This window comes from Chiloscyllium punctatum, chromosome 39, assembly GCF_047496795.1.
Source record: "Chiloscyllium punctatum isolate Juve2018m chromosome 39, sChiPun1.3, whole genome shotgun sequence".
NCBI classification, from domain to species: domain Eukaryota; kingdom Metazoa; phylum Chordata; class Chondrichthyes; order Orectolobiformes; family Hemiscylliidae; genus Chiloscyllium; species Chiloscyllium punctatum.
The window spans coordinates 53,115,026-53,142,535 of NC_092777.1; the positions used below are offsets into that span (position 1 = coordinate 53,115,026).

General features: G+C 37.0%; 1 protein-coding gene across 5 annotated transcripts in view; it reads left to right on the forward strand.

The window, feature by feature from the left end:
* Positions 1–26,054, forward strand: part of cyth1b (cytohesin 1b) — a 225,759-nt gene extending 199,705 nt beyond the window's left edge. For 4 of the 5 annotated variants that reach the window (XM_072558716.1, XM_072558715.1, XM_072558717.1 and 1 more), the window contains exons 7-13: positions 694–806; positions 1,561–1,709; positions 2,490–2,602; positions 13,455–13,533; positions 14,803–14,874; positions 20,935–21,089; positions 25,014–26,054. In XM_072558716.1, the coding sequence (XP_072414817.1) occupies positions 694–806; positions 1,561–1,709; positions 2,490–2,602; positions 13,455–13,533; positions 14,803–14,874; positions 20,935–21,089; positions 25,014–25,092 (760 nt within the window). In that variant the 3' untranslated portion in view covers positions 25,093–26,054. The remainder of the gene's footprint in view (positions 1–693; positions 807–1,560; positions 1,710–2,489; positions 2,603–13,454; positions 13,534–14,802; positions 14,875–20,934; positions 21,090–25,013) is intronic. The other variant, XM_072558714.1, reaches the window with a different exon arrangement.
* Positions 26,055–27,510: the final 1,456 nt, after the last annotated feature.

Sequence of the window (27,510 nt, forward strand, 5' to 3'; positions counted from 1 at the left end):
CCCCTTAAAGAGCTTGTCAGTTGTTCCCTGAATGACTGCATCTGCAAAACTTCCTAATGACAACTGGATATGTTCAGTGACATCTGTTTTTATGCACCAGAATATCAGACCGGTAGCCATTTGACCATCTCAAACTTTATCCCTTTTGCTTTCAAGAGCTATATACTTCTTGGCCAAAAATGTTTCAATGACTGATGTGTATGTATTTATGTCTATTATTTAGATAGGTTAACAGTTATGTTTTCACCATACAAACTGTATTTATTAACTAATTCTGTATCTTTGTTAATTAAGTTTTGTTTTATTTTTATAATTTTATGTTTATTAATGAAGCCTTTTTAATGGTTTTTTATTCAAAGTTGGGGAAGCTTATGATTAGCTGCTTTTAGCTACAGGTTAAAACAAATTAATTAATGTTGTGACCTATGGAGAAATGGGAGTAGAGAAAGATGTTTTTTTTTCCTCCCATCTTAGTCATGCTTTTTTTTGTACTCTAAAATATCAAGTACACTGTTCATAAAGAAATGTTGGTGTTAATGCAGGGACTTTTCTGTCTAAAATTAGAAAGCATGCATTCAGGCAGATGTGATGATTTTCAACTGCATCACATGATGACAATATAAATTAAAATTTAGAAGCTGCGTATGACAATTCAATTAAAATTACTTTCCTTTAAACATATAAAAATCTTAGGCAGTTCTTGTGGAGCTTCCGGTTACCTGGAGAGGCGCAGAAAATTGACCGGATGATGGAAGCTTTCGCACAGCGATACTGTCAGTGCAATCCTGGAGTCTTTCAGTCTACTGGTATGTTTGATAACATCTGTGTATTACTGCCAATTAGTTCAGTAATAATTTGTAATTTATTTATAATATTAATTTGAAAAAAAAGCCAGAATTTATCTTTTCCATTGGAACACTAGATTGAATGCTGTAAAATGTCTTAGTGTATAGAGGTCCTAACTTGAGCTGTATATGTTTGAGATTATAATGGAAGGACGGATGGACAGTTTCCATAAGGCAATGCCTGCTTTGTAGGCAAGTCCTTTTTGGCTTCATTTTATTTTTTTTCTCTTTGACCAAATTGTAAATTTGAGCAATTATTATGCATTGAGATCACGAAGTACAATATTAGCAGATATTTCCATTTTTACTATTTCTATAAGGAAGTGGGTCTGAAGGAGTTAATGTTCATGCTACATTGGCTTCATCCATAACAGACAGTCTCTGGGTGGAGACAAGGACTTCCTCTCTAGCTTTCAGAGGGACAGATGTACTAAATGCTGAAATGTGTTGAAACATGAAATAACAGATACATTGATATTGTAAACTAAAATTACATCAGTGCACAAATTTGCAGTAAGCTTATGTTTTCGGGGAGATTAAATTATACTCTGTTAATAATGTTTTTTTTCCTGACAACCCCTTCTGGTACTTGTGATATTTGTCAACACCAAGCGGTACTGGAGTGCTATAAATAGTACTCATTAACTCATGCTTGTTCCCTAAATGTTTTAACCCTTTGTACTGTTCCAAATTGAAGTGCAGTTTTCTTTTGCAGATACGTGCTATGTGTTATCTTTTGCTATTATTATGTTGAATACCAGTCTACACAATCCAAATGTTAAGGATAAACCTAGTGTGGAGAGATTCATTCTAATGAATAGAGGAATAAACGACGGCGGTGACTTACCTGAAGAACTCCTAAGAGTTAGTATTGCAATTGATTACTAATTTTGTATATAGAGGTGGGTGATGGGGGTCGATGGGTGTGTGCGGATGTGGTGGTGAAACATTGTATAAAAATATGTATTTTTAAAGGTGAAGTTAGCAACTTGCATGGTTTCATTGGTATACCGTGCAGATCCTTACACTTTTGGCCGGTTCAGAAAAACCTAGCTGAAGTAGTGAAGAAAACAATGCGACTATGATGAGAAAAAAGTTATTGGATCAACTAAAACTTACAGAAACAAATCAGGAACAGCCAATTTTGTATAAAAATATTTCACTTATACTTAAGTGGTTGTCCATATATGTTGTATACTTTTCCACATTTCGTCCTCATTCTTTTCATTTCAATTATGTTGTTTTAACAAATTATACCCTTAGGGTTTAAAAATCCTTAATTGACCTGTTGTTATTGCCTGTTCATATCATTCATTCTTGAGATTAAGGACAGTTTTTTTAATTTTCTGCCATTGAAACTGCTTTTTTTTTCAAAATTAGTTTTCAAATCAGTGATGTGTCAGTGGGTTAAGAAGACAGACCTGTAACCAGGCCTGACCTTCATGGAAAAAAGATGTCCAAGTGTGCAAGTCCTCATCATTAACAAGTACTTTTGTAGGAAACTGTTTCAACCTGGACAAGTACATTCACTTAAGAGTAGCTGGAGATTTAGATATTTACAATGGTGCTCATAAATGTTTGTTAACAAACCTTAACCCTGCTAGTTAGTAATGCATCTGACTCGTTTTGCTATTTTATTAACAGAATCTGTATGAAAGTATTAAGAATGAACCCTTCAAAATTCCAGAAGATGATGGCAATGATTTGACTCATACATTTTTCAACCCGGATCGAGAGGGCTGGCTCCTCAAATTAGGTGAGTCACTTATTCTGGTTTCAGGAGAGCAACTTTCTCATTGACATCATAATTTCATTCCCATAAATCTGTCGTGTTGTGTGGTGTGAAAATATGTTGGTATACTTTACGAAATTAGCTTGCAGAAATTTACAATGACTGGCAACGAAGAGAATACTTTAGCATTAGAACAGCAATGTATTAAAATCATATAAAATCCCTACAATGCAGAAAGAGAACATTTGGTCCTTTGAGTTTCCACTGACCCTCTGAAGACCATCCAACTCAGACACAGCCTGCATACCCTATCCCAATAACCCTACATTTACCATGGATAATTCACCTAGCTTATACATCCCTAGATACAGGGCAATTCAGCATGGCCAATCCACCTAGACGGCACATTCTTGGACGGTGGGAGGAAACCAGAGCACCCATTGGAAATCCATGCAGACATAGGAAGAACATGCAAACTGCACACAGACAGTCACCTGAGGCTAGAATTGAGCCTGGGTCCCTGGGCCACCGTAACGTACGAACTATTGGAAACTTGGGCTGAATGTTTTATATAGATACAGTAATGCTTTGGTTAATAATGCATTATACAGATAATACAAATATTAAATTAAAAATAAATGAAGGAAACTTAATTCACAGTATTTTTAATTGTCGAAGAAGTATTAAATAATTTGTCAATTACTGCTCAGTTGGTTCTTTGAGTCAGAAGATTGAAGGATTAATTTCCACTCTAGAGGCAAATTTTGGCTGATGTTCAATGCAGCACTGACAGAGCCCTACATTATTAGATGTATCAACTTTTTCATTCAACATTAAACCAAGACCTTGTTTGCTGTCTCAAATGAACATAAAAGATTTCAAGGAACTATTCAATGAAGAGCAATGGAATTGTCCTGTGTTCTGACCAGCATTTAAATCCCCACAAATTTAAGCAATAAACAGACCATATAGTAATTCTCGAATTTCTTGCTAAGCACAAATTGGCTGTCACGTTTTCTCCATTATAACAGTGAATACACTTAAAATATCTGAGTAGTTACTTGACTGTAAATTGCTTGGGGATGGCTAGAGGCTGGCAAGATGCTGTATGAATGCAACTCTTTTTGTTTCTTCAATATATGAAGAAATAGTGTACCAGAGAAAGCTTAAAAGATGTTTTATGCATACTCTAGACTAACCGTTCAATTATGAAATGCCCCAATGAAGTCAACCAGTACTGCATTTCTCATGCTTTTCCAAAAGACTGGACAAGCCTTTAATTTTGCTTATTTAATAAATGGATGGATCCATTATGGAGCTTTGTGAATAGGTTCTAAATAGAACAAAATAAAGTCTATAATTACTAAATTCTAAATTGCATAGAATAATGTAAAAGAGATAAAAACCAAAATGTCTGTATAAAACTAATATTACAAGAGTAAGTAATAGTATCGCAAGATATTGCATATATTGGAATTTACTCAGATCTAAAATTAAAAGCTAATCTATCATTTTTATCTATTCAGTTTCAACAGGTTAGGCATCAAGTATATTTTCAATGTCTGTTCTGAAGAAACAAAACTTTTGCCTGTTGGTGAAATTAAATTGTTAATTAAGTTTAAATGAATTACTCTTTATTTCAAAAGCTGAGTATTTAAATATATTTCACCGTAGAAAGTGGTAATATTCTGCCATTCACCTGTGAGTTTTGCATCTGAACCAAACTGATAGAATGAAAACCTTTTTCTTGCTGGCTTAAAACAAATTTGAGTAAAATTAGTACATATCTAAATAGATTGGATCTACAATATTAAACCTAGTGATTTTAACATAATTCGCAATTATATCTTGAGAACCAATAAAAGGTGTGAGGTGCAGAAAAGTCCATTATGATATAGTTTGAAGTATCCAACTGACATTGAGAAAGAATAGAGGGAGCTTTCTGCTATATCAAATAGCTCCCTCTATTTCACCTTAATCTGACCTAGGAATGCTTTACGTTGGCACTAGCTTACAAGAGAGGAAAATATATTCAATGTTTCACAATGGCAGCCTTCACGAAATGGCAAACAAATGTTTTCCTCACTTAGAAATAATTGCGTGTTTAACCTTAGAATAACTCATATTGTGTGTATATTAATGCTAAAATTTCAGTGATGTAAATATTTAATGTTCTTTCTCTACTGAGTAATTTGCCTTTACTTAAATGTGCTGTTGATGGTGGATAAAAAATGTCAATATAAACCTCAAAGATTTTTGCAGCTTCTAAAACCTGAAGTTGTTTTTATGTCACATCAAGTCTGAAACTATGCATAACTAAGATGAATATTGGGTGTGTGTTCTATGGACAGTTGGATTGAAGATTGCATAACTTGCACAAACTTGAAGCATAACATGAACACTTGGTCAAGGAACAGTAATTGCTATTGAGAAAAACATTTAATTATTGAATTTATAACTGAGGGTCATATGAAAATATGATTTAGGAACAGAGTAGGCCAATCTTCTCCTTGAACCTGCTCTGCCTTTCAATAAGATCATGGCTGAATTGATTGCTCCACATTACCTGCCCCTGATAACATCCACCACTTTCCCCCCCGCATCAAAACTCTATCTACCTCTGCTTTAGGAACATTCAAAGACTCAGCTTTCACCACCTTTTAAGGAGTAGATTTCCAAACACACTCAACTACCTTTGAGAAAAGATTTCTCCTTAGCTCTATTACAAAGATGACACCACATTTTGAAACAGCAACCCTAGTGCTAGGTTCTACAAGAGAAAATATCCTTTCCACATTCAACCTGTTAAGATCCCTCAGGATTTTATATGCTCTAATCAAGTCAGTAATAAACTTTCGTGATGAAGTTACCAATTGTACCAATTAGATGTATTATTTCGCATAACTGCTGGAAATACCAGTAACAGGTTGATTTATTGTGGTATTTGGGATTAGTCACTCATAGAATGTTTACAAGGTATCACAAGTTTATTGATGTTTTCTTATGATGTGACATCAGAAGGCATAACTTAGTTGTCCGTGACTGAGGGAAGAGTGAAGATTTTTGTGCTGATAATCCGAAAAGCTGAATGGGTTACAATATCAGCCCAGCATTAATAATATCAGCAATTACAATACATGCAATAAAGTGTTTTTTTCATTTTGATTATTACATACATTTCAGTAATTTTGCTTTGCCTCCTCATGTTTAAATTTGTTTATTTTCTTTAACCCTTTGAGCGATCCAGTCTGGCATCTTTGCACACTCATCTGGCAAGGAAATTTTTATTAGATAAAACAGACAATTTGAAAGATGCAAAATGCCTCAGAATACAGTTGTGACTCCTTAATCTGACAACATGTAGTCTCTAGGTGACTACATTTGAGATTTTTTCATAAATAACTTAATTTCACAGAAAAGATGGTAGAAATAAAGTTTATCTGGTTTTCTTTTGTTACTGCAGCTGCTTTACCATACTGTAGAGCTAAAGTCTCAAAAAAGAAATTCAAAAATGAACAATCTGTTGGCAACACATTGAGTTCTTTAAGTATATCTGCTGATGTCACAGCTTTAGGCCCCATATCAATGCAAAGATTTTACCTATTTGAACTGAGTTTGTCTTTGACAGTGAATATGTTTATTTATAAACTGATATGCCATTCCTTTTCGATACAAGAAGCAATAATGGCCATCAGAAGTCCTGTAATGATCAGTGGCCAATGTCATTGACGGGTTAATCAGAATAGGTTTGTGTGACTGTTTGTAATAAACTTTATGAAAGCACATTAAATTACAACCAAAAATAATGTACAGCACACTGATGAAGATAAGTTCCAGTACTTGTTTTACAAGAAGAAACATTCTGAACTGTGAAGCACCCAAGACATGATACTCTTGAACTTGCCAGAACTAGGGAGACAATCTGTTATTTTTTATCAGGGTGATGTTTTGAGCATTTATAAGGCCACTTTAAATGAATTGTGTAATATTCAACTGGTTTCATACATGTGAAATTTAATTTTTATTTTCACATGTGAAATAGCAAAGTTGTCAATAATCCAGAGTTAAAGAAAAGGTAAATGATGTTCATAATGAACTAGGTCTAGATTTTGTGGTGATAATGGTGATAACCTGTCAGTGTTCACCGTCATCACTCCTTTAAAACTGTTAGTAACATTTACAGTCCACACATGCACAGTTAAATACTAATGTCCAGAAACTGCTATCTGTAATTCTGTGCTTCTCCAAGTGATGTACTGTTGAGCTTCTCCAGACTATAATCAATTACAAACAATTGAACTGGCAAGAACATCTTATTTTACACTCTTAGTCTCTCTTAAAGAAAAGTCTTGAAAAGGCTTCAGTTTGTTAAATGAACTGCAACATGACTTTTTAATCATATGTTGAGTGTAGAATTAGTGATAAATAGCCTCACAGCCCTGAAAAAGTAATCTCATGTTTATTGAATGTCAACTTTTTCCTTATGATAGTAAATTCCATAGGTTTTTAGATATTTTAAAGATTATCTATGGTTTCTTATCTTTCGCCTTAATCCTGTGTGTATATCCCAGTCAATTATTTTGCCATCTACAAAATCTAAAAATTAAAATGAGGGCTTTAATTGTATACTCTTCCTGATTGCCTGTCTGTGTGAATACTTCACTGTGATTTGCTGTTTACCTTGATGCTTGATGACATCATCATTGCTGGATGCAACGAGATCCACTTGACTTGGCAACAGAAACAAATTGACGTTGGAAACATATCACTAACTGTGAGCAGATTTTGAAGTCAGTAATGTCTGCTGTTGCTTCACTGCTGACCCCAAAATCCAGCCCATTGAAAAGGTAAGATACAACTTTAGAGTGTTTAGTAGGAGTTTTGCCAGTAAAAACCCAGTATGGAGAAAAAGGAGACAGTTTCTCATGCTTATATTTCAAAGCAACGTCAGTTTATCAAGTCACTTCTGCAATTCTAGTACTCAAAGGGTTAATTTCTGAAATTAATTTTGTTTTCTTTTTAATTTCTTCCACCCCCCCCGTTTGGTTGTTACATGACTGGCTGTCTTTCCTTATACACACAGGAGGTATGTACCATACTGACATGTAGCTAATTGTGCCCAGGGTGCTGCTGGTCTTTGTCTTACAGCTGGTGGTAGAGGTGTGCTGCTTTCATTAGCGGGTGTTCTTTAGCTATATGCTACATGTGAGCTTACAGTAGCAGTACAGTGGATTACTCTTAAATACATAAATAATTATACATTTCAATAAAGATGTCCTTATGTTAATTGTTTAATGTTGAATCTCAAAAATGATCTGTGCTGTATATTTGCTTTTTATTTTAATTAGTTATAATTAACCTGTTGAAATGTAAATACATCATCTATCCCACTTTCAGCAGTGGATCAAACAGAATTTTACACTAAATGAAAGATGTAACAAGCAACATAGTTAAATATTCACACAGATATTGTGTATTTAAGTGTTTCCACTGTACTGCAGTGTTGCTTTATCTGGTGATCAATCTGTGGCCTTTGTTTGACAAAGGCAGTTGCTTTTGCACTGCCGTACTGATTCTTTATCCTAATTGTTCTTCAGATTCAAAGAATTGTTTCGTAAGTGGGAATATTCAGTACCTTTTATGGTGAAGATTAATAAGACATTTTACAAGTATGATAAACTGAATGGTTGATTCTTAAAATTAAGCAGTGTTTGGCACAGTAATATAAATCAGATTTTATGTATTCATGTCTAAAAGAATGAGATATATTACATAGACTTTAAGTTGGGTTCCCATTTATTTCCAGCAAGGCAAGGATTTTACTTGACAGAATTATTTCTTCCACAGGCTTTTAATTTGTGATCACTAGTTACTGTGTGATTTGAAATATTTTTCAAAATCCAGATCTAGTTGTCAGAGCTCCAACTGTTTTATGTCTTAATTGTTAATCGTTATCTCTTACTTTTAATTGTTTAATTAATTTAGGAAGTTACCATTAACATATCTGAGTCCTTTTTTTGTCAGTGGGTTAATATTCTGGGAATCTAGACTTATCACCCTGTGGGACAGCATCATCACAAGAGTTGAGGAGGGTTTAATGGGAAGATTCAGTATGGGTATTAGCAATGAATGCAACCTCGACAACATTACCCAAGTGCTAAGAACATGACAAAATTGAGAAGGAAATGTGCAGATAACTCAAGGCAAATTGCATTGCTCATTCATACACCCAGCAGTGACATTATGGGCTGAATTCCCACTTCACAATTCTATGAGTAGTGCAATATAGTTAAATTGTACTAAACATGTATGGAATGAGCTGCCAGATGAAGTGGTGGAGGCTGGTACAATTGCAGCATTTAAAAGGCATCTGGATGGATGTATGAATGGGAAGGGCCAGGTGCTGGCAGATGGGACTAGATTGTGTTGGGTTATCTGGGCAGCATGGATGAGTTGGACCAAAAGGTCTGTTTCCATGCTGTACATCTGTATGGCTCTATGTCTCTAAAATGTAAAAAGATCAATATCAGATTAATCTGATTTTTGAAAAAGGTATAATTTTGAACATCCTCGCTCAGCAAAATGATAAAGAATGCATTTCAAGATCTTGCATATCTTTATTCTTTTAGTATGTTTTTTCCTCCCAAAACTGATGGTTCATAAATGTATCTGTTAGATAATTGCATACACATTTTAGCAAAGCAAAATACACACACACTCTGGAGCCATGGTTAGTTGTCCTTCAGCTTAATTATAATTTCAGCTTCCACTAATTAAAAAATACAAAATTCACTTAATTGGTAGTCTTTCCTTCCTTTTGATTTGGTCTTCATTATTTTCAAAGATAAAAAAATATGAATTGGTTTAATCAAAATACTCTTGTTGCTTTCAATAAAATATATTCAAATTAGAATTTTCCTTTGAATTAGTTTGCAATAGAAGTTGAACGTATTGTTTAGTTACAAAAGGTGTGGTTGAACTGATTATTTTTCAAATAAAGAACTTAATATGTCATAAATTTGATAATGTTCCTTACGATTATAAACGTGCAATATTTTACTTTAAATTAGCATGTAAATTCAGTTGACATCATAAGTCATCATTTTTGTCAATCAAATTATAAGCCATTCATTCACAGTTAAATTTGAAATAGTTTTTTCTACCTTCTCAGAAAAATAATTTCACAGTTTGAGGTCCCTTACACCACATACATATCTCAGCCCTAAGGCATGGTTAAGTGAAATGTTATTGAATAGATGACCAGTGGATCAAAACTTCTTTGGGATTTTTCACTTTATCCTCAACCCTTGGAATGTTTGCCGCCTTGTCTTTTGGGAGCCTCCAAAGCTTTGTTAGAAACTAGAAACCCATCTTGTGAAGATTTCATGTCGAATTTTCAAAACCAGCTTCTAGTCAGAAACAGAGTATGAAGAGTATTCTGTCAGTTTTCAAGATAAGATCTACATTTACAAATACCTTCATGACTAAGTGTAAAGATTCCATATTCTCTGTTTTGTAAAATAGTTGAATTTTCCCCATTGTGGTTCAAGACTTCAGCCAACAACTCTGTTTTTACTATAGTTAATGGATCACATTAATTTGGTGTAAAATATTTGAGTTTTCTTTTACATTTAGCTCTGATTTATAAAGGTAGAGTTAAGCTAGACATAAATGCTTCAGGACAGAGAACAAAATATCATTTTTTAATTTATTCTGTGTTTTCATGATCTGCAAAGTATGCATTATTCGTAACTCCTCTAAAGGAAATTATTTATTTAACTTAACTCCAATTTTAAAACTTTCCTCATTGGCATGAGATATTGGGCTACACACTGGGCTACATTAACAAAGGAATGGGAAACCATAGGTTACCCTCTTTATTAAAATATATCACATCCCTCAAAAAAAACTGAACACTTTGTATATGAAAGCACAACCATAGTAAAAGGTTAAGTCACCATAGTCCTACTGGACCATACAGAGACTGGTGGTGAATTAACCTGAGGGTCACCATGCCTCGGGTGAGGTTGAGAAGGTGCAACTTTCACTGTAGTCTCAGTCAGTGTGAGAATTGAACCCATGTTGTTGGGATCACGCTGTATCGCAAGCTAGCTAGCCAGCCAGCCAACTGAGCTAACTGATCCCTGAGAAACCATACTATTGCTTGAAGCATTACAAAATTTAATAATATGAGCAAGACAAGAATTGTGATGTTAAGAAACAGTGCACACCTATTTTGTCAGAGACATTTTTCAGTTCTGTCTTTACATTACAGTGTAGGATAAATTATTCTCAGGTCCTTTACTAATAATTTAAAGATGATGAGAATAGCTTTAGGTTTTCTCACTTTTCCCTCTCTCATTTCCACCAATTATTCTGTATAGATGGTTCAGTTGCAACTGAAAATTCCTTTCTTAAAAATCAGAATAAATCCACTTTGCACCATTTTGTACACAGTGCATTTCTGTGCTAATGTGAGTTCGGCTCTATATCGCATATTTTTCTGTTTACTTTGAAAGAATAGCATACATTGTTTTTAAACTTGCCTGTAGATATAACAGAATAACATGTTTTGACATTGTGTTGCTGAACTTGGGAAATATGAAAGAAAAGTTCTTCATTTTTTTTATAAGAAAAGGAGACCAAGTCCATTATTCTTAAAATTCCAATTTTACATAGTAGGGAAAGAAAATATGGAAGGTCTTCCCAAAAATGCTTTTGGCCACAGTAGGAAATTCTGATTCTTCTGGAATTTGCTAATTTCTTATCCCTAATGCCCAAATGATAGTCCAGCCTTTTTGTGGAAAATGAACAAAAGTTTAGGTTGCTGCACTTCATCTGTGTTATTTGGCTGATTTTCTAGATGGGCACTTGGTGTTGTACAAATATAAAACTTATATGCTTTAAATTAGGGAGGTATTTTTTGAATAATTCCAAGCAGCAAGCTCTGATGACTGAAAAGCTTTACTTGCTTTTATATTAAAGAATAGATAATACTCTTTTTATAGAACTGCACAAGTGTAGTTCTGTTGTGGGTCTGACTGATAGTTTGACACTTAATTTCTCTCAATTATTTGAAGAAACAATTTGTTCCATTCAAAACATTATAAAGCTCATGCAAACCCATGACCCAGTAATGTTATTGTAATGCAGTTTTGATTTTGATCTAGTTCTTGATATAATGTATTTAGTTTTATAATTTCCCTGAATTCAAATAACAAGATGTTCGAATAAATAACTTGATTTTTTAAAAATAACAACTACCATAAATCATTTAAATTTGTTCCATGGAAATTTCATTTGATCTTACTTCTTTTAGACTGGCACATGAAACAATGTGAATAGAATTGAAGACTGCATATTGTGTCATACTGTAATGTGCAAGAAATTCATTTATTTTAGGATAAAATTGATCCAGATATTCTTAGTTGTATGATTTGCAGGAAATTAGCTAGAAGAATCTCAATACCCATTTGAGACAAGTTTATTTGGATCACAGAGTCATAGAGATGTCCAGCATGGAAACAGACCCTTTGATCCAACATGTCCATGCCGACCAGATATTCTACCTAATCTAGTCCCATTTTCCAGCACTTAGCCCATATCCCTCTAAACCCTTCCTATTCATATACCCATCCAGATGCCTTTTCAATGTTGTAATTTTATCAGCCTCCACCATTTCCTTTGGCAGATCATTCCATACACACACCACCCTCATGATCAAATCAAGATGACAAATCTCTACAATTTCAGTAGATATTTTGACTTTATTTTTTAAAATTACTGTGTTTCAGTATACCTATATTTATTTCATACTTTTCCTAACAAGCTTTCCATGCCATCCTGCTCCAGTTGGATTACTGCAGTGGATTTCCTTATTTTTTTCACACCATATATTCAACTCAGAACTCAGCTCAGAGCTAATGAAATAAATTGTTGCTAATGAGCCATTATTGATCCCCATGAAGCCTTGGACATGTAAGCATGAGTTTGGGAAATAAAGTTAAAAATCTCACAGCACCAAGTTATAGTCCAATAAGTTTAATTGGAAACGTTCAGAGTGCTGTTCCTTCATCAGGTGGTTGTACAACTTCCTCCCTAATTTTAGTTTCATTTGTGTCTTTTTTTTAATAAGGTCAAACATTATTGTATAATAACTATTCCTTCATCATGATATTAAATGTATAGAAAACATGCAAGTGATGAGAGTGACAAGGAGTGCAAGCTGTAATACATTTATTTTCTAGCTTGTTTGGTCCAAAACAACCTTTCAACTAATTTACTTTATGTGCAATGCAAGATATTAAACAGACAGTACAGATGTACCTCTCTCAACATTTAAAAGGGGATCTAATTTTGACATATACTGCCTTTAACATTTTTCATTAACCATACTTGTTTCCTTTATTTCAGTTAAAGGAGTTCATATTTCCATGTTTTGTCTTTTCTTTGTGTGGATTAAATTTGTCTTTTTTCTAGCAGCAGTTTTATCAATGAACCTTTGACATTTAATATGATCCTGTGCATGACATGTATTGTCAACTATAGATACAAATCATGCTACCTCTTTCTGGGCTATTCATCTCCAAACATTGCCTTATTTTGTGTCATATTCTCAGTTTCAGATTTTCCACAATATTCACCACAATTTCATAAGCTAATAATGAACTTAATTTTTTTAGTCCAAGCAAAGTTCATGTATCCTTTTGAATCAGCAATATTGTCACAAGTGCATGCAGAACTTTGGGAACTGCCAAATTCACTAAACAGTGTAGCAATCAAGAGGCCAAGCTGTGACTCTAGCTTCATGACAAGTTGTGAACTTTTTGAGTTTTCTCTTTTTTTCCTTTCTGCCAAATGCTATATCTGTCAAATATAGGTGGAAGAGTGAAAACGTGGAAACGACGTTGGTTTATTCTAACTGACAACTGCTTGTACTACTTTGAATACACGACGGTGAGTTAGGGGAATTTCTAATTTTCATAACTGTGCTTACCTTCTTACTTGAATTGTGCACCATTTTTAAAAGAGAGGATTGTACAATGAAATTTCTATTTTTCTGTTCATCTGGTTATGTAGCTATGCATACATTAGCTATTGAAGAGAATCCTGTGGTGAAGGTTCAAATCTTTTGTACAACCCAAAGCTAACTGAAGGTGATTGCTATTAAATTTAGGCATTTTTCTTTTAGTTTCTGCCTTGGCAGACTGAAGGAGTGGACATTTACTCAATGGGAAAGCCAGTATCAGCCATGTCCCTAGGACAGGAATTAGTTGGGATTGTAGGGTGGTTCTAATAGAAGTCACTAACTGCAGGTCAGGATTCACTTGGGGCAAGGATTGGCAACCAAAGGTCAGGCATCAGGGGAACTGATTTGGCAGTTGGTAATGCAGCAATCTCATGCTCATGGAAGAAGACATCGGTCCCTGGGATTGGGTGGAATTCCATTCACTGGACTGAAAATACCCATTTGTTGTCCCAAATTTGCTTATCTACTCCAGCAGTGAGCCTTAATTTATCTTGATGCATTTGTACACCTCATCAAATGTCAGATACTTACTTTTGTGTTTGACCAAGAACCTCAAGCTGGAAGTTACACGATGCTGCTGATAGTTTGAAATTTGGGGCTAAATTTGATGCTTCGGAATTGAATTTTGGAAATAAATTTATGAAATTTTTATATTGTTGTCAGCAGCTACTACACTTGAGGTATGGTTGGAACTCTGTTGAGAAAATGTTGAAAGACTTTAGTATATTGCTGTGATGGAGTTTTTCTGTAAGAGTGGATCTTGTTCTTTTATTAATGCAGGCTATTTTACCTGATAATTTATTGAAAACCTAGACAGATTTCTCAAGATCATAATTTAGTGGTAAATTATGGATGAATATAAATTAATTAGCTAACTTATTATATGAAAATACAAAACTTCTTTTTACTACCTTCTATGCACATCTCCCTGCACCGATACTTCTTCCATCTTAATAGGTTGGTTAGAGACCTTGAGGTCATGTCAGACAGATGAACACAATAGATGCCAGCAATGACTTTCCCCATAATTTATCTTGAGGTGTTAAAAGACAATTTAAATTTTGACCATTATTATATTTTCAAACGTAAAAAGTAATGCATGTTATTTGTCTTTAAAGTAATTGCATTAAAATGTAAATTATACATTTATTAGTTTTGATTTAATATTATTCTTATTTGTCAAAATTATTTCACAGGACAAAGAACCCAGGGGCATTATTCCACTTGAAAACCTCAGCATCCGAGAAGTAGATGACTCCAAAAAGCCAGTGAGTTAATCAGAAATTTTAACATTCTAAACATTGCTTTATTATCCCAAATTTATTTTTTTGTATATTAACAGTCAAATTCCTACATTGAATTAATTACTCCAGCAATTTTCTCTGAGGTTTCAATATTCCATAGAAGAGAATCTGTCTAATGTTAAATGGTCTGAAATGTAAGTGAAATGTGGCTAATACTGTCATAAAACTAATATCCTTCCTTCAATAAAAGTGAAGGAACTAGAACCTGGAGCTGAAATTTCCCATTCATGAACAACATGGACAATGCTTGTGAGCGATGAGAGGCCTATTTGCAAGCTTTTCCATCTTATTAGTACCTAATCTCTCTCCATTTATATGCAGTTTTCTATTCTCCCATGCGCTGGAAAGAAACTAGACGACAAAATATCTGACATGAAAGTTAGAGCAGATAGCTTGCTGCTCCAGTTCTCTGCTTGCTCCATCTAGGACAATAGATTGCAACATCCCTAGATACACACATAGGCGGCAACCATCCGCAACTCAATCTACAGAAGTTGACATGACACAGTCATGGCACATTTCTGACTCACTTCATAGAGTTCTCTACTTCAGTATGGCACTACAACATGTAATGCCACCCTTCATTGTAATCCTGTTGCCAGACCACTGCACTGATCTCATGGATTGGGTCGTGATGCATTAAGGGCCCCTGCTTGCTCTCTTAGCACTTACTTTACACCTATTTGGATGCTCACAGAATCTCTTCCAGGCCATGTCTTTTTGTGCTTTCCTGCTTCATTCAGAACGTACCGGCTCTTTCCTGCTTCATTCAGAACATACACTTCTGGCTTGTCTTTCTTGCCTTTTAGCACAGACGCAAATCCAGGCAGATTGTCATAGTTGTCAGCAGTTATCAATCAAAGGTGTGCACATGTTGGGTGTACAGTACTGTGCGACATCAGTGTCATACCTATACCATGTGCTTTGCAGCATGCACATATGTGGCGAACACACTTGCTTCAGCAAAATTGCCATGTCCAACAGTAAAGTCTTTAGTCTTCAGTAAAGTCAAATGGGACTGTCAGCAATTAGGGATCACATCATGGTCAGTGAACAGCAGCATTTGATCTCAGTCCATGGGCTTGAAACAGTAATTTCATTAGATGGCGTAGTCAGGGTATCAGATTTCATATCACTATATCATGCAGTAGCCATGAGTCAGTTTAATCTTAAAAGGGCAACTCAGCATATAAGGGAGGGAGATGCAGGGGTGATGTGGGAATGACTGATTGACAATCACAGGCACCTTGGCTTTGGCAGGGGCACAGTCCGGCACATTGCATGATAAGGCTAAGCAGTAGAGATGGGGCTAAGGGTAACATTGCAAGATGAAGATGTATATGAATGAGTTAGGTGAGAATCAGTGGAAGGTTAGTACTAATCAAGTTGACTGGGAGTGCAAGGAAGAATGGAACATTGAGGTTTGGGGTTGGGGGAAAGAGACCTTGTGTATCAGGCTGAGTCTGGGACTCACTCTGCCAAATGCAAACACTTTGACTTTCATTCTTATCCAAATCATAAATACGCTACAATGGCAATGGAAGATGGCTGCTTCGACACATGGAATGAGTGGCATTTCATTTTCTCTTGAGCATGTGCGTTCTACTTGTGAGCAAAATTATGTTTTTTAAGGGACAGCTATGTTACTTAGGTACTTGATATATAGTTGCAGTCCAGCTGTAAGGAATACAAATCCTGGTTCATAACACTACATGCTTCACCAACAGAAAAGGGTTCCATTCCATCAATATACAAGTCAGCTGTGATCAACAATACCGCATCTTGAAAGTTTGCACCACTTATCCTGGTGACGTGAAGTGTATATCCTTGAGAATGCTCATGTTCTTATTTTACTTGAAGGACTGGATGCATTACATGAATAGTTACGGGAAGACAACGTTTATAATCATGGCTGATAGCTCCATTATGCAACCCCCTGACTGAGGCAATGTTAAAATATAGCCTATTCTTTGATCAGGGCTTTCATGAAGCAAACGAAAAGCCACCTGAAGATGATGGTTTTGTATGTGGATCAGTCTGGGGTCCTTACAGTGCACTGCAGACAGAATGTGTGATGTAATGTTTGTATTTTGTGATCTATATGACTGGAGCAGGCAAAGGGGGGATCTGCAGGTAACTGAAGAGCTGACAGAGTAACAGCAGTCTTCAGAGAAGGATGAGGATATTGACCGGGGGAACATCATTGTCAGCCTACAGTATCAGGTGCAACAAGATAGACAGGACTTAATGACACCCAATTCAAATAGATATGATCTGTCTGCAATTGACTGTAAATTTGTTGCTGCTCAGAAGGAACATAGTCTTTGTCTGTTCCCAGAAGCAACTGATTTTTTTTTAAACAAAAACAGAAATTGCTGGAGAAACTCAGCAGGTCTTATTTATTTGATTTATTCATGATCATGTGTATTTTGTTACAATGGAAAATGTTGTATAGTTCACAACTTCTGGCATCATCTTAAGACACAGAAACTAAACCAAAACATACAATATAAAAGCAGAAAAATGAAGAATTAAAGAAAAAGAGTTCAGCATCTGTGGAGAAAAAGCAGAGCTAATAATTCAAATCCAATGCCCCTTCTTCAAAGTTCAATTCTTTATATTTACATTTCTTTTGCAATTGTTCAATAAAAGTTAATATTATCAATTTGAAAGCTTACCAGCATGAGATGCTCCCACACTGAACTGTGAGAAGATGTGAGGTTACATTGCCTGTTAAATAAAGAGTGGCATTCCATTATCATGAGTTCTAAGATGGTATGGTGCTAAGGATGGGTGGCCTGTGCAGATTGATTGTCATTGTGACTGTAGTTACAAAATTCAATCAGATACGTGATGAAGTAAAGTAGCAATAAATTTGTGAATTCTATTTACAATGAAGTGCAAATACCTGTGTCAACTATGTGTCCTCAAAATCTTCCCACTTCCACTACGTGCACCGTGAAAGGCAGCACCTGGCTCACAGTACTTGACCAGTTGCTTGGCCAAACTTTAAATTTGACATTGGCACCTGAAATCCGGGGAGATTCTGGCAGTGGTGTTTACTTTTGCCAATGGCGGAGCACACTGCAATATAAGCGAGGATCCAGAGGCAAGATGCACATAATGTGGTGAGCAGCAGAAAATTGCTTGGAACTCATTAGTGCTCATGGAGATAAACCCACCACAAAACTACCCAAACATTGCCAATCAGTTGGTTTTTGATAAAATTCAGCTGATAGAAACTGCAGTGATTTTTTGAGATGCCTCCTTTGAAATTGATAAGTCACAATTTTTCACAAATGGCTTGGCTCTATTGAAATCTCAATTAAATTGCAGAATTTCATCCTCTGTGATTTTTATCACTGGTTAGTTTGTTGATTGTTGCCCTTGTAATGACCTGATAATGACCATATAATCCATCTATGTGATATTGATTAAGCAACAAATATTAGCCAGGATCTATTAATGATTAGATATTAATAGGGCTCATCTTCAAAATGGTACTGTGAAATCTATTCTGTCCAGCTGAGAGGCAGATAGGGTCTCATTTTAAACTGTGATTCAAAAACCACTTCCAATCATACATTACTCCCTCAGTAAAGCTGTATCAGTGTTGATTTTCAAGCTTGACACCTGAAATGGGACTTGAACTGAGGACCTTGTGACTCAGAGAGGAGAGTACTATGAACTAAGATGCAGCTAATATGTTGAAGTCACTGATATTGAATTGAATTGAGTTGGATTGAATTAATTGTCACGTGTACCGAGGTACAGTGAAAAGCTTTGTCTTGCGAGCAGTGCAGGCAGATCACATAGTTAAGTAGCATAGATAGTAAATAATAGGTAAACAGCGGCAAAATCAAAAACACAGATACAGCCGAATGTTAAGTGTTTGTGAGTCCATTCAGTATTCTAACAACAGTAAGGTAGAAGTTGTTACGAAACTGGCTGGTGCGTGTCCAAGCTTCTGTACCTTCGGCCCGATGGTAGAGGTTGTAGAAACACGATGCCAGGGTGGGATGGATCTTTGAGAATGCTGGTGGCCTTTTCTTGACAGCAGGCTTGGTAGATGGATTCTGTAGATGGGAGGTTGGCCTTTGTGATTGTCCAGGCCAAATTCACCGCTCTCTGTAACTATCTCCAATTTTGAATAGTCCAGTTGCCATACTAGGTATTGATACATCCAGACAGAATGCTGTCGATGGCACACCTATAAAAGTTGGCAAGAATATTCACCGTCGTGCCAAATTTCCTCACCTGCCTGAGGAAGAAGAGACATTGTTGGGCCTTTGTAACCAGTGCATCCATATGAAGAGTCCAAGAAAGCTTGTTGTGAATGACCACTCCCAGGAGCTTGACACTCTCTCCACTCGTTCCACCTATGTGCTGTTGATGTGTAGGGGGGTGGGGGGGGGGGGGAGCAGGAGTAACATCCTGCTGAAAGACGATCATGAGTTCCTTGGTTTTGCTGGCAGTGAGAGCTAGGTTATTCTCAGTGCACCATTTTTCCAGGTCTTCCACCTCCTGTCTGTATGTAGTCTGTTTCATCACCATCTGAGATTCGACCGACTATGCTGGTGTCATCAGCAAACTTGTAAATGGCTAGTCTGGTACTTAGCGGCGCAGTCATGGCTACACAGTGAATACAATAGGAGGCTACGTACGCACCCCTGGAGGGGTCCAGTGTTGAGTGTTAGTGAAGATGAAATATTGTCCCCAATCTTCACTGCTTGTGGCCTGTGTGTCAGGAAACTGAGGATCCAGTTGCAGACAGTGTGGCTTAGTCCAAGATCTGTAAGTTTACTAATCAGTCTCAAGGGGATAATAGTGTTGAAGGCTGACTGTCATCAATGAGTAGGATTCTTATATAGCTGTTCTTGGTGTCAAGATGTTCCAGAGAGGAGTGAAGGGCAAGTGATGTGGCATCTGACGTGGATCTGTTGGTCTGATAGGCAAATTGGGTCAAAAGTAGTGGGGATGCTGGAGTTGACTAATACTATGACCAGCCTTTCAAAGCACTTCATGACCACCGAAGTTAGGGTCACTGGGCGGTAGTCATTGAGACATATTGCATGAGCCTTCTTAGGCACAGGGATGATCTTGGTCCTCTTGAAAAAGGCAGGGACAGCGGCTACTGCAAGGAGAATGTCCGAGAAGACCTCTGCCAGTTGATCTGCACATGCTCTGAGTGCACAGCCTGGTACTTTGCCTGATCCCATCGCTTTCCTTGGATTCACACGAAGGAAAACTGATCTGACCTCTGATGCAGTGACTGTTGGGATAGGTTCGTGTCGGAATAAGTGTTACTTCTCCACTGAAATTCTGCTCAAAACCAGTGTAGAACATGTTGAGACCATCTGAGAGGGATATGTTATCGTCTGCTATCTTGCAGTATCTCTTTTTAGAATCTGTGATGTCAGTCAGTTATGTGTTGTAAAGCTGCTCAGTACAGAGACTTGGGAGGAAAACAATGAACAGTGACATCTAAGTTAATTTTATATCCATATTGAGAGATCTGGAGTCAGCTAGCATGTGATTCAGAATAATGCCAACACCATGTCAGCTAAGGCAGACACTGGGCTTAATCCTTCTCTGTGTCTCTGAGAGTTATGGCAATGGCAAATCCATTACTGGTAGAGCTGTTAGGAAAATGGTTCAGGATGAAGCATCAGCAGATAATAAACCAAAGGCCCTGCATTCAGAAATAGAAATTAATTGAAGAATGCTCAATAAAAGAATAAAGCAATTGTAAATTCAAAATCAAAATCTGAGACAAAAAACAAGAAAATAGTGTAAAAGCATGACAGACCATTCAGAATCTGGGGTCAGAACAGTACACAAGCCTCATCCTGATGATTATAGGTTGCTTGATGATAGTTGCTTCAAACAATTCAAAGCCTTGTTCAGTAAGTTGGAAGGTAGAGATACTTTTTAAATGGTATAAAAATATGATCTTACATGAGTAGATTTGTTATTTCCAAATTTCTTTAGTTGTGACTTATCATTTTTTTTCATATTTTTCAGAATTGTTTTGAGCTCTATATTCCAGATAACAAAGACCAATTTATCAAGGCGTGCAAGACTGAGGCAGATGGACGAGTGGTAGAAGGAAGTCATACAGTTTATAGGATATCTGCACCAACCCCAGAGGAAAAAGATGAATGGATAAAGTGCATCAAGTGAGCAAATATTTAAATACATCATTCTAATAAGAGAAACTAACAATGACTTGAGATTTTTTACACTCTGGTGCACATGTTAGGAGTGAGCCCAAACTATTCTGGCAACCTGCCTAGTGGTGGTTTGACAGTCAGTGGGCCTTTCAGCTAATTGAGACTTCAGTTGACTTGAGCTTCCATTTGGGGATGATGTCCTATCTCCTATAGTTGCTGGCCAGTCAAATAGTTGGAGGTTGTTTGATGCTGCTGGAATCACTGGCCACAGTTAGGACAGCGTTCAGTCATCACTAACATCCAGCACTGGAACCAGATACTGAGGTAAGTGGGAGAATGAAATGGGGGCTGTCACTTTGGGCAGGCTGGCAGGCACTGGCACGGGGAAGGGGCCATTATGGTTGAGAAAGTGAAAAGCAGGGATAGAAGGGCCTTGGATGAGAGGATTATTGATGTGTTCAAGGGGCCCGTAAAGGCTGTCCCGCTTCACATCTGATGTCAGTTTCTTCACTGTGAAAAACATTGCAGTGGGGCTAGAAAGAGGCTTTTAATAGGTCACTATTTGGACACTTAAGGGCTCAATTAGTCCACAAGTGCTTTAGATCACTTGTGGACTAATTAAGTACTTAAGGCATGATGACTAACACTATGTTCTTCCTGCATTTCACCCTGCCCTAGGAAGCATAAATTTCAACTTAATGTTATTTGTACTTATGATTCATTCATGGAATCTGTGCATTGCTCGCTAAACCAAGTTTTATTGCCCTAGAGGTGGCAGTGAACTGCTTTCTTCAACCATTGCAGTCCTTGGGGTGTAGGGCTTTCAGGAATTAAGTTTCAGAATGTTGACTCAGTATCAGTGAAGGAACAACATGTGATTCGGTTCCAAGTCAGGATGATTTGTCACTTGGAAGGGAACTTTCAGATAGTGATGGGGTCCTGTACCTGCTATCCTTGTACTTCTAAGTGGTACGGTTGCAGCTTTGGAAAGTACTGTTTAAAAAAAAACAGGATGAGCTACTGCAGTGCATCTTATGGATAGTGCACACTGCTGCTACTGTGTCTTAGCTGGGAGGCAATGAAAGTTAATATTGGTGGATGTGAAGCTAATCAGGTTTGTTGCTTTGCACTGGATGGTGTTAAGCTTTTTGAGTGAGGTCAGAGCTGCACACATCCAGGCAAAAAGGGAGTCTTCCATCATACTCCTGACTTGTTTCTTGAAGATGTGGACAGGCATTGAGGAAACAGCAGGTGAGTCACACATTGGAGAATTCCTAGTCTCTCTCTGATTCTTGTAGCTGATGTATTTATATGGCTGATCAATTTCAATCTCTAGCCAATGGTCACCCCAGAACATTGACAGTGGAGTATTCATTGGTGGTAATGCTGTTGAATGTCAAAAATTGATGGTTTGATTCTCTTTTGATGAAGATGCTTTTTGCCTGGTACCTGTGTGGCATGAATGTTACTTGCCACTCATAAGTTTAAGCCTGGACCTTGTCCAGTTTTAGCTTGAATGTTGTCCAGGTATTGTTTCATATGGACTGCATTACTATCTGAGGGTTGCCGGTGCTGAACAATCAGTCATCGGCAAACATCTCCACTTCTGGACTCAAGATTGTGGGAAAGTCTTTGAATCTGCTGAAGACCATTATGATAAGGAAACTAGGATTTGAGGATCTCCTGCATTGATGTGTGTGGCTGAGATGATTGACATGGAAAACCATGTTACAAGTCACATAACACCAGGTTATAGTCCAATAGATTTATTTGGTAGTACTAGCTTTCAGAGCGCTGCTACCTGATGAAGGATTTTTAAGTTTGTCCTGTTGCTTGGTAATCCATTAGCAAGGCTGGATTTGTTTTTATTCATTCACGGAATGGGGGCACTGCTCTCTAGGCTAGCATTTATTACCCATTCCTAATTGCCCAGAGGGCATTTAAGAGTCAACCACATTGCTGTGGGTCTGGAATCACATGTCATCCAGACCAGATAAGTATGGAGGTTTCCTTCCCTAAATGACATTAGTCAACCAGATGGTTTCTTTCCAACAGTTGACAATGTTTCATGGTCATTATCAGACTCTTAATTCCAGGTTTTTTCTGAATTTAAATTCTACCATTTGCCATGGCAGAATTTGAACCTGGGTCCCCAGAACATTATCTTCAGTACTGCGAATTCACTCTTGGTGATTAACTGTGAAGTCCCCCACCCAGAGTACATGCTGTGCCCTCAGCACCCAGAGTGCATCTTCAAGTTTGTGTTCAACAGGGCAGAGTACTAAGTTATGAACTCAGGAAGAATGGGTAAATGAGAATCAGTAGGAGGTTTCCTTGCCCATGTTTGGTCTGATACTATGAGGCTTTGTAGGATCTAGAGTCAATGTTGAAGACTCCAGTGGCAAATATCCAATCTCTATACCACTGTGCCTTCACTTCTGGCGGGTCTGTCCTTTCAATGGGGCAAGACAAATTCAGGGATAGTGGTGGTAGTGTCTAGGACATTGTCTTTAATGTATGATTATGGGAGTATGACTGTCTGGCTGTTGCTTAGCTAGTCCATGGAACAGCTGTCTTAATTTTGACACATGCCTCCAAATGTAGGACTTTGCAGGTTGACAAGATTTTGTTTGTCATTATTGCTTCTATTGCCTAGGTCAATGATAGATATTCTGTCTGATTTCATTCTTTTCATTGGTCTTTGCTAAGTAGTATGACATAACTGAGCAGTTTGCTAGTGTATTTCAGAGAGTAATTAAGAGTCAGTCACATTGCTGTGAATCTGGAGTCACATATATAAGCCAGATCAGGTAAGGATCGCATTTTCATGGCAATCAGCAGTGGTAATTTGGTTCACTTTTATTTCCATATTTGACAGAATTCAAATTTCACCATCTCCATTGTGGATTTTGAATTTATGCCTCCAGAACATTAAACAGGGCTTATGTATTAATAGTTGAGTGATAACATGATTATACCACTGCATTTTACAAATGCATGTGCTTACTTGAAACACATGTAATTAGCTTTTGCAATAGTTTGGGGGTTTTTTTGTCGCCTTTTCACCAAAGTTACAGTAACCAGGCAGAAATTTCCTTTTGTGAACTTGTACTGTTATCACATTTCTCTTTTGAATATAGGGCCACTAAGATCAGCGTTCTTCAATAGCCTTGTTCAGCAAGTCCCATTCCTCATTTTGCCCCACACTGTCCTGTTATTCTGTTATTCACTTATTCAAGTGGATAATTGCACTGTCCAATGTATTGTGTTAAAGGGCAGTAATGAAGTGATGACTATTTAAACTAATAATGAAGTCATGAAGTCATATGAATAATTTGATGAAGTCTTAGCTGAGAAAAGGGAAGGAAGCCTCCTGATAATTATCACATTACTCCCTAACTCCCAACTTGTTAGTTAAATCAGCACTCCTCCATGTTGAAAACCATTTGGCTGAAGCCCACTTGATTGGTACTACATCCACAAAGCATACCCTTATCACTGACACTCAGAAGCAGCAGTGTGTACCAACTACAAATGCATTGCATTAAAAATTACTGTAGTTCCTTAAAGAGCACCTTCCAAACCCTTGACCACTGCCATATAGAAGGACAAAGCCACCACAATACATAGAAATATCAACATTTGCAAGTTGCCTTCCAAGTCACTCCTCATCTTGGAAATGTATCACAGTTCTTTTAGTGTTGCTGGGTCAAACTCCTTGAACTTCCTCCCAAACAGCATTGGATGTACCAACATCAAATTTGCAGCCATTCACCACTACTTTCTTTAGGGTAATCAGAAATGGCCAATAAATGCTAGCCCAACAAGTGAAACCCACATCCCATGAATGAATAAGAAAAAAGGGTTCAATGTAATGAGGTTTCTTGTTTTGATTATTTAATATTCTGTCTCATGTTTTGTTTCTTATAGGGCTGCAATCAGCAGAGACCCTTTTTATGAAATGTTGGCAGCAAGAAAGAAGAAAGTTTCCTCAACTAAGAAGCATTAAAATGACAGCATTACAGCTTGAATCAAATATCTAACATTGGCCATATGACCTAAGGAGGTCTGTTTCCAAGTGTCAGTAATAACCACAGTGCATTCTGGGGCTGACTACGTGCTTGTGCTGGAGAGAAGTTGATGCAAGTTAGAAGGCTCTTAATGAGCTTATGCTACTTCCTCCTCAACAAATGAGGAGATAGTTTTTACTCAGCAACCTCTCAATATTTCCCTCTACACAGCTGGTCTGTGAGTGTAGGGCTCCTACTTTACCTCCTCAAAGCTTTATAATTGTGATCAAGAATCTCTTGATTTAACATTTTTCTGTTGCAAGGGGCCTATGATTCTATCAGCTTTATACAAAAGACTGTCATCTCTGAAGATTCGTGTCAGCTGTTGTGAAATAAGTATAAAGCCATGAAAAATGGCCTTGTCAAAGTTGGTAAGGCCAGAGTTTTAGTGCTAATGGACAGCTCGATTGGAATTAGGTACTATGACTAAGGTTGTTGATGAGTTGGGATAGAGAGAGTCCATTCAGTGGAGTTTAATGGAGAGAGATGTGTGGTGTCAAGAGAATTGGAAAATGAGAACACCTGGAAAGAAGGCAGCCACATTACTACTGAGCATATTGTGCAAAACGAACTGTTTGTCCATCAGATGATACATTTTGACTTAATTTTTTTAACTGAGGCTATTTGTTTGTAGATGTTTCACTTTTCCATATTGTTTTCTATTTTTCAATGCACTGGTAGATAAATACAGAAAAAATGAGATGACTAAGCAGTATTAGTCTATTTATCAGAGCTGTATATACTTAATGTATAGATTTCTTTTTGGATTATTTTGTATTTGTTCAGTTCATTTTAAGTTGTGTGATAAATTGGTGTCAGTAATTTTTTCATCATTTACCACTCATACTTGTAATCTAGCACTGACAAACCAGGTCAAATAAATCCAATTCTGTGTAACCAACTTGGAGATGTGTTTTACTGTCCTCTATTACATTTCTTTATAATTTCCCAGGACATGGCCGTCACTGATTGGGTCAGTGTTCGTTGTCCATCTGTAGTTACACTCCAGAAGATGTATCTTCTTCAAATTATGTAATCCATACTCTTAGAATGGGGGTTCTAGGATATAGACCCAGTGGCAATAAAGGAACAGTGATTTATTACACAGTCAGGATGACGGAATTGCAGATGGATGAATATTTTCACGCAACTATGTGATAGATGTCACAGGTTGAAAATTACTGTCAAAGGAGACTTGAAGTGCACCTTGTATACAATGTACAATGTAAACACAGCATCTTTTTATTCTACTTTAGTTTCTATTATGGACTGAAGTAGGAAAAGGACTGTTTTACAACAAAGGAATGGAAGGAATTGCTGTATTTTTAAGAAGCAAATTACTGAAAATCATTGTTAGTTGTATTTATAATATTGTTTTGAAAGCAACGGGGAATGAATAAAAAGATGTTACTGCACCAGGGCCTGTACACAAAGTGAGATTAAGTTAGCAAAAGATAGCTGATTTATTTGTAGAATTGTGACCAGTTGTGGATGCCAAAGGTCATTGTTCTCATCTCTGGAGTGAGAGGTGGTGTCTTTGTATTTCTCAAGTGAAAATACCTATAACTAAAAAAAAGCCAATTGTTTGTTCCTACCAATTGCTGTAAACTTGCTTTTAACCAATAATTCAGAGATTTTATAATTTGTGAACCAGTCATTTTGTAATTTCTGTGAAGAAATTAAAGAACCTGAATGAAAAGCTTGGTGAACCAAAGGACTTGGGAAACAAAAGGAATCTCTCCATCGAATCTTGAGAACTGGTACCGTTTAGATTAGATTAGATTACTTAGATTAGATTAGATTAGATTACTTACAGTGTGGAAACAGGCCCTTCGGCCCAACAAGTCCACACCGCCCAGCCGAAGCGCAATCCACCCATACCCCTACATCTACCCCTTACCTAACACTACGGGCAATTTAGCATGGCCAATTCACCTGACCTGCACATCTTTGGACTGTGGGAGGAAACCGGAGCACCCGGAGGAAACCCACGCAGACACGGGGAGAACGTGCAAACTCCACACAGTCAGTCGCCTGAGGCGGGAAAATGTCACTCCACTATCTTTCACTCCCATCCATAACACCATTTTTTAAAATTAGGCAAAGAATGGCTGGAGATCTGAAACAAAAAGAAAGAAAAATTGCTATAGAAACTGTCATGATCTGGCAGTATCTGTGGAGAGAAAACCGAAAACACTCTCTTATTGTCTGCCTAGGGCAGCCTACATTTTTTTAGATATACAAAAACTACAGGTGCTGGAATCCAAAGTAGACAAGCAGGAGGCTGGAATAAAACAGCAAACCAGGCAGCATGAGAAGCTGGAAAAATCAATGTTTCGGATGTAAGCTTCCATCAG